General features: G+C 37.6%; 1 protein-coding gene across 4 annotated transcripts in view; it reads left to right on the plus strand.

Annotated features, from left to right (window-relative positions):
- Nucleotides 1–2,346: 2,346 nt before the first annotated feature.
- Nucleotides 2,347–11,194, plus strand: part of LOC133660433 (hormone-sensitive lipase-like) — a 242,021-nt gene continuing 233,173 nt past the window's right edge. For 2 of the 4 annotated variants that reach the window (XM_062063928.1, XM_062063929.1), the window contains exons 1-2: nucleotides 2,389–2,495; nucleotides 2,866–2,896. In XM_062063928.1, the coding sequence (XP_061919912.1) occupies nucleotides 2,414–2,495; nucleotides 2,866–2,896 (113 nt within the window). In that variant the 5' untranslated portion in view covers nucleotides 2,389–2,413. Of the gene's footprint in view, nucleotides 2,496–2,865; nucleotides 2,897–11,194 lie in introns of all 4 variants that reach the window. The other 2 variants (XM_062063927.1, XM_062063930.1) reach the window with 2 other exon arrangements.

Raw genomic sequence — 11,194 nt, forward strand, 5'->3', positions numbered from 1 at the left:
AACACACTTTTTTTTTTATTCTTATGATTCACCACAGTCATTGTGTTATTATGGGATTTATTATTATTTACTGCAGTGTATTTCAACCTTTTGTCAGCCAAGGCACATTTTTTTGCGTTGAAAAAATGCGGAGGCACACCACCAGCAGAAATCATTAAAAAAACGAAACTCAGTTGACAGTAAAAAGTCATTGTCGCAATTGTTGGATATGACTTTAAACCATAACCAAGCATGCATCACTATAGCTCTTGTCTCAAAGTAGGTGTACTGTCACCACCTGTCACATCACGCCCTGACTTATTTGGAGTTTTTTGCTGTTTTCCTGTGTGTAGTGTTTTAGTTCTTGTCTTGCGCTCCTATTTTGGTGGCTTTTTCTCTTTTTTTGGTATTTTCCTGTAGCAGTTTCACGTCTTCCTTGGAGCGATATTTCCCGCATTTACTTTGTTTTAGCAATCAGGAATATTTCAGTTGTTTTTATCCTTCTTTGCGGGGACATTGTTGATTGTCATGTCATGTTCGGATGTACACTGTGGACGCCGTCTTTGCTCCACAGTAAGTCTTTGCTGTCGTCCAGAATTCTGTTTTTGTTTACTTTGTAGCCAGTTCAGTTTTAGTTTTGTTCTGCATAGCCTTCCCTAAGCTTCAATGCCTTTTCTTAGGGGCACTCACCTTTTTGTTTATTTTTGGTAGACACCTTTTTACCTGCACGCTGCCTCCCGCTCTAGACAACACCAGGGGGAGCTCCACAAACTACGTTGAAAAAAACAGATTCCGATCTAACAAAGGTCTTAACTCATTCTCCTTCTATGCCACATCAATACGGAATGCACTCCCAACAGGTGTAAAAGAAACCGCACTAAAAGAACACCTCCATTTAATTACAACCCGGACCTAACCCCCCCCCCCACCACCACATCCCACCTCCCCGGATGGTAAATAATCAAATGTATATACTTGTTCTTATGCTTTCTGAGCTCACTATGTTCACTGCTCGCTGTACATATCCTACCAAGTGAGACCTACACTGTTACAATGTCCATTTCTCAGATGATATAATTGTTGATGACTGAAGTGCTGATATCAACCCAACCTAACCCCCTCCACATCCCACCCCCCGGATTGTAAATAATGTAAATAATTCAATATATATACTCTGATGATTAACTTGTGTGATGACTGTATTATGATGATAGTATATATTTGTACCATAAATTGATTAACGTGGACCTCGACTTAAACAAGTTGAAAAACGTATTCGGGTGTTACCATTTAGTGGTCAATTGTACGGAATATGTACTGTACTGTGCAATCTACTAATAAAAGTTTCAATCAATCAATCAAACCGACACTCAACAACAACACATAATTTGCAGACTATTAATTACTGGTTTGCAAAAAAACATTTTTTAACCGAAATAGGTGAAATTAGATAATCTCCCACGACACACCAGACTGTATCTCACGGCACACTAGTGTGCCGCGGCACAGTGGTTGAAAAACACTGATTTACTGTAAATAATGTGAATAATTCAATGTATATACTCTGATGATTAACTTGTGTGATGTAATAATAAATAAGAATACATATAATAAAAGTCTCAATCAATAAAAGTCTCAATTAGGGATGTCCGATAATGGCTTTTTGCCGATATCCGATATTGACCAAACCCTTAATTACCGATACCGATATCATCCACTACCGATATATACAGTCGTGGAATTAACACATTATTATGCCTAATTTGGACAACCAGGTATGGTGAAGATAAGGTTCTTTTTAAAAAAAATTAATAAAATAAAATAAGATGAATAAATTAAAAACATTTTCTTGAATAAAAAAGAAAGTAAAACAATATAAAAACAGTTACATAGAAACTAGTAATTAATGAAAATGAGTAAAATTAACTGTTAAAGGTTAGTACTATTAGTGGACCAGCAGCACGCACAATCATGTGTGCTTACGGACTGTATCCCTTGCAGACTGTATTGATATATATTGATATATAATGTAGGAACCAGAATATTAATAACAGAAAGAAACAACCCTTTTGTGTGAATGAGTGTAAATGGGGGAGGGAGGTTTTTTGGGTTGGTGCACTAATTGTAAGTGTATCTTGTTTATGTTGATTTAATAAAAAAATTAAAACCGATACCGATAATAAAAAAATACGATACCGATAATTTCCAATATTAAATATTTAAAGCATTTATCGGCATCTCTAGTCTCAATGTATTCCATACGTTTCTGAAGCCCGTTCCAGGTCCCACCCACGGCACGTTGTGATTGGCTCATTCGGCCACTATCCTCTCTCCCATTGGCTTCAGTTCCGTTATGGGCGGGGCCATGCGTGCCCTCCGAGCAGGTAGGTTCCTCACTCGGGGGACTCCGTGGTAAACACAGGAGCGGGCGAACATGGCGTCAAGCAAGAAGGGCGGCAGATTTGACAAAGGCGTGAACGGGAGACGCGCGTCCAAGCAAAAAGAAGCTCCAGTGGGTAAGTCGTGAGCTCGCGTTTAAAAAAAAAAAGTGTTTCTTTCTCTATGACGTCCGCTGTCATCCCCCTGCGTGCTAGCTCGTTAGCCGCTAACAACACAGGCGGGGTTTAAGCCGCCGCCGTTAGCCGCTTAGCTCCAGACATGAACACTCTTGTCCATCTATTTCCTACCGCTTGTCCCTGTCGGTGTTGTGCTAACTTATTCTCTCCCTTATGATGGCCTAACGGTATTAACTACGTGAGCGAATAAGCTCCTGTTCCTTTCATGTCGCCGACATCCCACACTCTTCCCATTATACCCGTTAAGGAATATCCATTTTCTACCGCTTGTCCCTAATTTATGCTCACCATTTTGTGTCCCTGCTTTCAGCCGCCGACACTGACAGGACTCACCTGAGCAGGTACTTTTATTGTCGTTTAAAAATAGATTGAACTCCTTGGCTTGTGCGAATTGTGCGTCGTCGTCAAGTCTTAGTGACGTCGGTGGGTGGTGACGTAGGTTGTGACGTCAAAGCAAGGAGACCGGAAGTGCGTGGTAAACTGTACTCATTCACCCCCATTTATATTAGGACTTTATGTGTTCATTCGTCTCCATTGTCGTATGCCCCCCAGTCAAATGTAAACTTCTGGAAGGAGCGGCACGTGTGAGTCATTTGTTCCTTGTGGCAGAGGGTGAGTAGTAATTGGCGCTCCTGCCTCTCAAGAAGAAGGTTCTGGGTTCGAATCCAGACTCGGGGCCCCTGTCTTTGGATACTTTCCGGGCCACCTTCCACAGGCTTAAAATGTACACAGTGGATTTTAAAGGTACACCTCCCTGATACCGAAGTACATGTCAAACTACTTCCTTAACGTAAATGACCGCCATAACCACAACACCAGGGGGAGCTCCACTAACCACGTTAAACCCAGATTACGATCCAACAAAGGTCTTAACTCGTTCTCTTTCACACATCATCAATATGGAATGCACTCCTAACAGGTGTAAAAGAAAGGGCATCTCTATCCTCCTTCAAAACCGCACTAAAAGAACACCGCCAGGCAACTTCAACCGTAAACTAACAAACTTCCTTCCACATCCCACCTCCCCGGATTGTAAATAATCAAATGTAGATACTTATTCTTATTCTTATGCGCTCTGATCTCTATCTCTATGTCCACTACTTGCTGTACATATCCTACCAAGTCAGACCTACACTGTTCCAATGTCCATTTCTCTGATGATGCAATTGTTGGGGACTGAAGTGTTGATATCAACCAAACCTAACCCCTCCACACCCCGGATTGTAAATAATGTAAATGATTCAATGTATATACTCTGATGATTATCTTGTGTGATAACTGTATTATGATGATAGTATATATCTGTATCATGAATCAATTTAAGTGGACCCCGACTTAAACAAGTTGAAAAACGTATTCGGGTGTTACCATTTAGTGGTCAATTGTACGGAATAGGTACTGTACTGTGCAATCTACTTATAAAAGTTTTAATCAATCAATCAAAAAAAAAACTTGGACACTTGTTGACATTTTGAATGTTTTCTAGTGAAAATGAATAAATAAATCTTAATCTAAATCTAAATCTGTTCCAGGATCAATCCGTAGCCATCATGCTGGACTTAAAACAACTCTATTCTTTGGGGATTTATAACAGTCGTGCATTGTTGAATGTGAGTGAGTCATGCCTTGTGCTTTTGTAACAGTCCTTTAAGTGGCCCTATTATGCAAAACCAACTTTTCTTACCGATTGTTACCTGTTTTTGTGTGTCTGGGAAGTGCGTAAATTCAGAAAATTTGAAATTAACCTTTGAGGCATTGTATATGTATGTATGTATGTATATGTATGTGTATATATGTATGTATATATATATATATATATATATGTATATGTATGTATGTATATATATATATATATGTATATGTATATATGTATATATTTATTTATATATGTATGTATTAGGCCTGCAACTAACAACTAATTTGATAATCGATTAATTTGTCGATTATTACTTCCATTTATCGAATAATCGGATAAAAGAGACAAACTACATTTCTATCCTTTCCAGTATTTTATTGGGGGGAAAAAAGCATACTGGCACCATACTTATTTTGATTATTGTTTCTCAGCTGTTTGTAAATGTTGCAGTTTCTAAAAAAAAATAATTAAATAAATAAATTAAAAAATAAATAAATAAAGTAGCTTCTGCGCATGCGCACAGCATAAATCCAACGAATCGATGACTAAATTAATCGCCAACTATTTTTATAATTGATTTAATCGATTAGTTGTTGCAGCCCTAGTATGTATGTATGTATATAGTTATATTTTTTAAATAATCTTGCTTTGCTTCATACTTCTGTTTGGAATTTGCTCCTTTTTGTGATACTTTTGCCATGTGTGACGTCAGTGTACGTCCATATACCGTATTTTCCGGACTATAAGGCGCACTTAAAATAATTTTTTCCCCCTCAAAACTCGACAGTGCGCCTTGTAACCCGGTGCACCTAATGTATGGAATAATTTTGGTTTTGCTTACCGACCTCGAAACAATTTTATTTGGTACATGGTTTAATGTTAAGTGTGACCAATAGATGGCAGTCAAACATAAGAGATACGTGTCGACTGCACTATAATGGCAATATGACTCATGTAAACAACACCAACATTTTATATGTTCCATTGAAAATATAGAGTTCAAAAATCTTATCAAAATGTTTTAGTATGACTTTGGTAAGCCATGAAGCCGCACCGCTTGATGTGCTTCATCATACGAGTATTATTATGGTGTGTGTATAAGGTTAGACATATTTACTGGCGTTTTGTTTCGCAATATTATGCAAAAGCAGCTTTTCTTACCTTCTGGTACCTGCTGATCCGTATTTGGGATCTGCATAAAACCTGAAAAATTTCGAGCGTCAGCCTTTGTAGTCTGTGACGACCCGTAGTCGATAAGCTTCTTCTTTTTCTCTATCTTCTTGTTATGGGACATTCATCCTCCGCTGTTGCCATTTCTAATATAAAGTAGTGTAAAGTTCTTACTAATATCTGTCAGTAAACTCGCCATGAAAGCGCTAAAACATACCGGTGTAGTGAGTTTACATTATTCACCCAAGGAACTTTAGTTATTAGAGAGTTCCGGCCGGATGGTTTACCACGGGACACATCTACGGTGTTGTTGTTTCCGGATGAGGAGATGCTGCTCCGTTATTGAGTTAAGTAAAGTGTGAATGTCATTAAAACAGTTAGCTCCATCTTTTGACACTTTTTCCACTCCCGTCCTTGCACGCTACACCGCTACAACAAAGATGACGGGGAGAAGACGCTGTCGAAGGTGAGCCACGTAAATAAGGCCGCCCACAAAACGGCGCATCGTGAAGCGATTGTCAGAAAGCGGCTTGAAGATTATCTGTAAAACCTAATTTATGCAACATTTTGACCAAAGAACCACCATTACATGTTATGTAGACCACAAGGAAGTGTTTTACATTTAGAAAAAAAATAAAATAATATGACTCTTTTAATGCGCCCTATAATTGCCTTGTATTAAAAAAAGATCAAAACTAGACCATTCATCGGCAGTGCGCCTTATAGTCCGCTGCGCCCTATGGTCCAGAAAATACGGTATATATATACATAGAGTCTGCCATTGTAGTCCGACGTAGTCGATAAACTCCTTATTTTTTGTAATGCTTTTGTTGTGGTGCAGACTGGGTTGCATCCTCAGCTGTTGCCCTTTCTAATACCAAGCAGCATATAGTTCAAACTTGTATTTGTCAGTAGACTTGCTATGGAAGTGCTAAAAATTACAACAAAGTGGCCTGGTGTAGACTCTTTTCAGAGTCGTGTATAAAGAGAGTATGGCCAACTGGGTTTCAGGCGATCTCAATGATTGGTCAAAAGGCAATCACGTGACTACAGGGCACCATGACTGCTACTAACTTTGAGCTGATACTGTGTATTTGCGACGCTTGCTCGTTAGTTTTTTGGCGTGTATAAAATGCCCTGTTGTGCAGCATGGGGCTGCTCCAATCGCAAGCATTGTGGAAAGCTTTGACATCGCTTTCCTAACAACTTAGAAAGAAGACAAGTGTGTGAAGTGAAGGTTATCGAACAACCCTGGAGAGCCACCGATTAGAGCGTCTTGTGCCAGCTGAACACACAACGTCTACGTTTTGTTCAGGAGAGAACACACAGAAGCTAATACAAATAATAATAGAATAAATTAATAATTTTTAAGAGATGTTTTGACAACAACAGACTATCTTTGAATCTCTGTAAACACAAATACAAATAGACAAACATTGGAAGAGTGAAAAAAACAAATTTTTGGTGTAATAATAGATGAAACATTTGACTGGAAATCTCATTAAAAATATAACATATGAAGTGGCAAGAAATACACCAATAATGAACAAAGCAAAATATGTTCTGGACCAAAAATCACTCCATATTCTCTACTGCTCACCAGTGCTACCATATCTGAGTTTTTGTGCAGAAATATGGGGAATAAACTACAAAAGTAAACATATTCACTTAGCAATGTTAGAAAAAAGAAAGATAGTAATACATGATGAGGGATACATACAGTTATTACAAATACATTGGAGGAAGCCACTACAGTTGACATACTTCACACAAGTCCCAATTTATATAATTGTTGGTCCAAATCTGATGAAGATTTTGGCAAAATTAGGGTAATACGTTTTTTATTTCTTAAGTTTATTGCGCCGTTGGTTGAGTGTTTGAGTGCCTGCTGGTCACAAAACTCTGCAGGAATGTATCAGCAGAGTGCGTCAAATACGGCAGCAAAATTATATGATGATGCATATATATTCTTTAAAAGGCCAAAAACATGTTAAACATATATTTAAAAACAAATCTGTGTTATTTTTAGTTAGTATGAACATATGCTTTTCTTATTATATTGTTTTGCACTATTTTTCAATTGTTGCTGCGTATTTTATTACTATAATGCAACACAGGCTGGTTTATTGGCTTATATGATTCTGCCCTCCTTGAATGTTGGGATATAGTTTGCCAAATATGTAAACAGTCTTTTAAATTAGAAATGAAAAAACAACTTGAGTTTTTAAAAAATGTATTGATGTTCTCCACAATGATGTCACTGTAGAACTGAGCACACAAAGGAAAGTACATTATAATACATTTGAAGTGCACATACAGTACATGTTGGAATCATGGTGAAACAACAACACAAACAGCACAACAACAAAAAGCAATACAGTTATACATAGGGGTGTAACGGTACACAAAGATTTCGGTTCGGTGCGTACCTCGATTTAGAGGTCACGGTTCGGTTCATTTTCGGTACAGTAAGAAAACAACAAAATATACATTTTTGGGTTATTTATTTACCAAATTAGCAAAATCTTCCACCAATAATATTTTTCTTAGTGGAATATTTGATGTGAAGTAATTGGAACCTTGGAGAGGTCAATAATTCAAAATAACATTAATTTTGATTCAATATTATGTTTTGAGCAATGACAGTTTGAAAGAAAAAAAACAGCTTTGTTTTATTAGTCAACATTGCAACTTTTTCTAAATTACATTTAAACTTTCAGCTTTTTTATTTCACTTTTGTTATGTTTTTGTTTATTTTAATAGTATTTTTAGAATGTGCCGTGGGCCTTTTAAAATATTAGCTGTGGGCCGCAAATGGCCTCCGGGGCACACTTTTGACACCCCTGCTATAGATAATAAAAAATTAAATCTGATAAATCTATGGATAAAAAGCAGAGCCTGGCGATGCATGCACGTTTATCATAACTCTCTCACTCTCTCTGTCTCTGCCCCTCCCTCACCAAAGCTGCTGCGCGCACAATTTGTTTTGTTTTTAACCCCATCTTAACCCTGAACGTACATTGAAAATACACGCAACCCTAACTGAAAATGCCGGACATTTGAGACATTTAAGAAACTCTGCCCTGACAGTTCCGCAAAAGCAGACATGTTTGGTGAAAAGAGGACGTATGGTCAGTCTATCCTAGCCCGCTAGCAACTAACGGGCTAGGATAGACTGACCATACGTCCTCTTTTCACCGGACATGTCCTCTTTTGCGGAGCTGTCAGGGCGGAGTTTCTTAAATGTCTCAAATGTCCGGCATTTTGAGTAAACAATGCACACCGAGGCACAGGGAAAATATAATTTTGTTTATTTTTGTCAATCAACAAGAGATGTTACTCCACTTATTTCAGTGTTGTTGCTAAAGCTAATGCAGAATCTAACTGCCCTCATTTATGTATGTTGTGTTGGACGGATTGTTTTTGTTTTTATGAAATCAGATTAAGAACGTCTAAGTTGCTCGTTGTCCATCAATGAAATCATTGAAAAGTTGAAATATCAGTCCATTCCAACTTATTTTTACTTCATGTAATGATTCTAATTGTTTGCATGGGTCAGAATTATAGTTGGAAGAATATTTGGACTCAAATTATAGTTAATTAAAGAAATATCAGGTGACATTAGGATATTCCCTACAATACATTTGTATAATTTTGGTACTGTATACATTTTTGACATGTGTGAACTGTTAAATTAATTTCTTCTCGCAAAATCTTGTGTAATATGTATAAATAAAATATCGGTTGCAAGGGAAATAATCGGTTTTCGATATTGATTCAAATTTCCATCCAACAGTGGTACAGGTGTAAAACTATGTCAACCTTAAAAACCTTTACTCACTATTAACTGTTGATGAAGTGTCGTACATGCTGAGAGAAATTAACGCCTGTGATTGGGAAGTGATTCTCTTGACGTTTCAGGCTACACCCAGCTGATTTGCATCACAACTAGGGGTGTAACGGTACACAAAAATTTTGGTTTGGTACGTACCTCGGTTTAGAGGTCACGGTTCGGTTCATTTTCGGTACAGTAAGAAAACAAAATATAAATTTTTGGGTTATTTATTTACCAAATTTGTAAACAATGGCATAACGTACATATACACACAGGGTCCATTGCCAGGGTTAATGTGGTCAACATATATAAAATAAAAACTAAATAAGATAAGGTTCAGAATGGTTTCTTAACAAAACTTTTCTACATATAAATTGCTTTTTTTGCTTGATTGAGACTTTTATTGGTAGATTTCACTGTACAGTACATATTTCGTACAATTGACCACTAAATGGTAACACCCGAATAAGTTTTTCAACTTGTTTAAGTCGGGGTCCACGTTAATCAACATTAAACTGCCTCAAGTTGTTGCTCAGATGAAATAAAATGACAAAACTTTTCTTCTACATATAAAAAGTGCAACATTAAACAGTTTCAAGTCAACTCGACCTCAGATTAACTTTGATTAACTCCCAGCCTGGCTAACTAGGCAGTAAGAGGTGGAAGCTGTTTGCTCGTCTTTATCTTTGTCGAAGCGATGTTCACTTGGGGGTGGTGCCGCTTCAAATGGGTTGAAGCATGCCTTACCGCTGCTGAACAATGTCGGCAAACCTCCGTCCTCCGCACCGCGCAGCCGAAGTGTTCCCAAACGGGAGCTCTTAACGAGGCAGGAGGGTCTTCCAGCTCTGGCTTTTACAGTATATGTTGTCGTAGCCCGGTCGTTGCTAGCATGCCGTGTGTTGTGCCTCGGTGTGCATTGTTTACACAATGTGCGCTACGCTACTTAATATGTCCGTGTGGAAACTCGTTCGGTACACCTCCGGACCGAACCGAAACCCCCGTACCGAAACGGTTCAATACAAATACACGTACTGTTACACCCCTAATCAAAACACAATCTATTTTCAGATTAGTGCGCGGTTAGCCATATATCATACCGAGCAACGCGTGTACTGTTTTTCTTGCACTGCAAGATTTTAGGGTTATCATTAACTCCAAAAACATATTATGGTGCCAGGATGCTAGTTTTACTTTAATCTGTTCTATTTTGAAACATGCTTCCCATTGAAAAGAGTAAGTAAAACCTAAAGAAAACAAAACTACAATGATGCATAACAGACGTGCAAGTGACGAAAATGTTATGCAGTGTGCTTTTTAACATCCTTCAAAGTAATAAGAGTATTTAAAAACAATAAGTTGTGCTCTCCCCATTATAATTCAAAATGAGTGCCTCTGTGTGCCTGAGAGATGATTGCCTTCACATCAAGACTGGCTTAAATCGCACAGTACTGTACTTGTTATTAAGTCCCTTTAGCTGTATTATACTAAGCAGCCAGGACAGAGTTGCATGTACCATGCGGCGACTTCCATTACGCTTCTGTGGTTATTATCAAACCAACAGTTCTATTTTCACTCACTCTAAGTGTACGGTAATGTCTGTGTGTTCCAGTACTTAAACCCTTTTAAAGCTTGTGATCTTGCCCATTCAAATGCTACTGTACATTAGAGTCTGCAGCCAACTACTACTACTCTCTAGTCTTACCATATCTGAGTTATTGTGCAGAAATATGGAAAAATAACTATAAAAGTACACTTCATTCATTAACCGTGTTACAAAAATGATCAGTTAGAATAATACATAATGTTGGATATAGAGAACATACAAACCCTTTATTCATTGAATCAAAAATACTGAAATTCCACGACATAGTGAATTTGCAAACAGCTAAAATTATACACAAAGCAAACTATAATCTGCTACTCAAGAATATACAACAGTTCTTCTCAACAAAAAGAGGAGAAATATAATCTTAGAGAAACATTTAATTTAAAACATTT

Source organism: Entelurus aequoreus, linkage group LG11 (assembly GCF_033978785.1).
Source record: "Entelurus aequoreus isolate RoL-2023_Sb linkage group LG11, RoL_Eaeq_v1.1, whole genome shotgun sequence".
NCBI classification, from domain to species: domain Eukaryota; kingdom Metazoa; phylum Chordata; class Actinopteri; order Syngnathiformes; family Syngnathidae; genus Entelurus; species Entelurus aequoreus.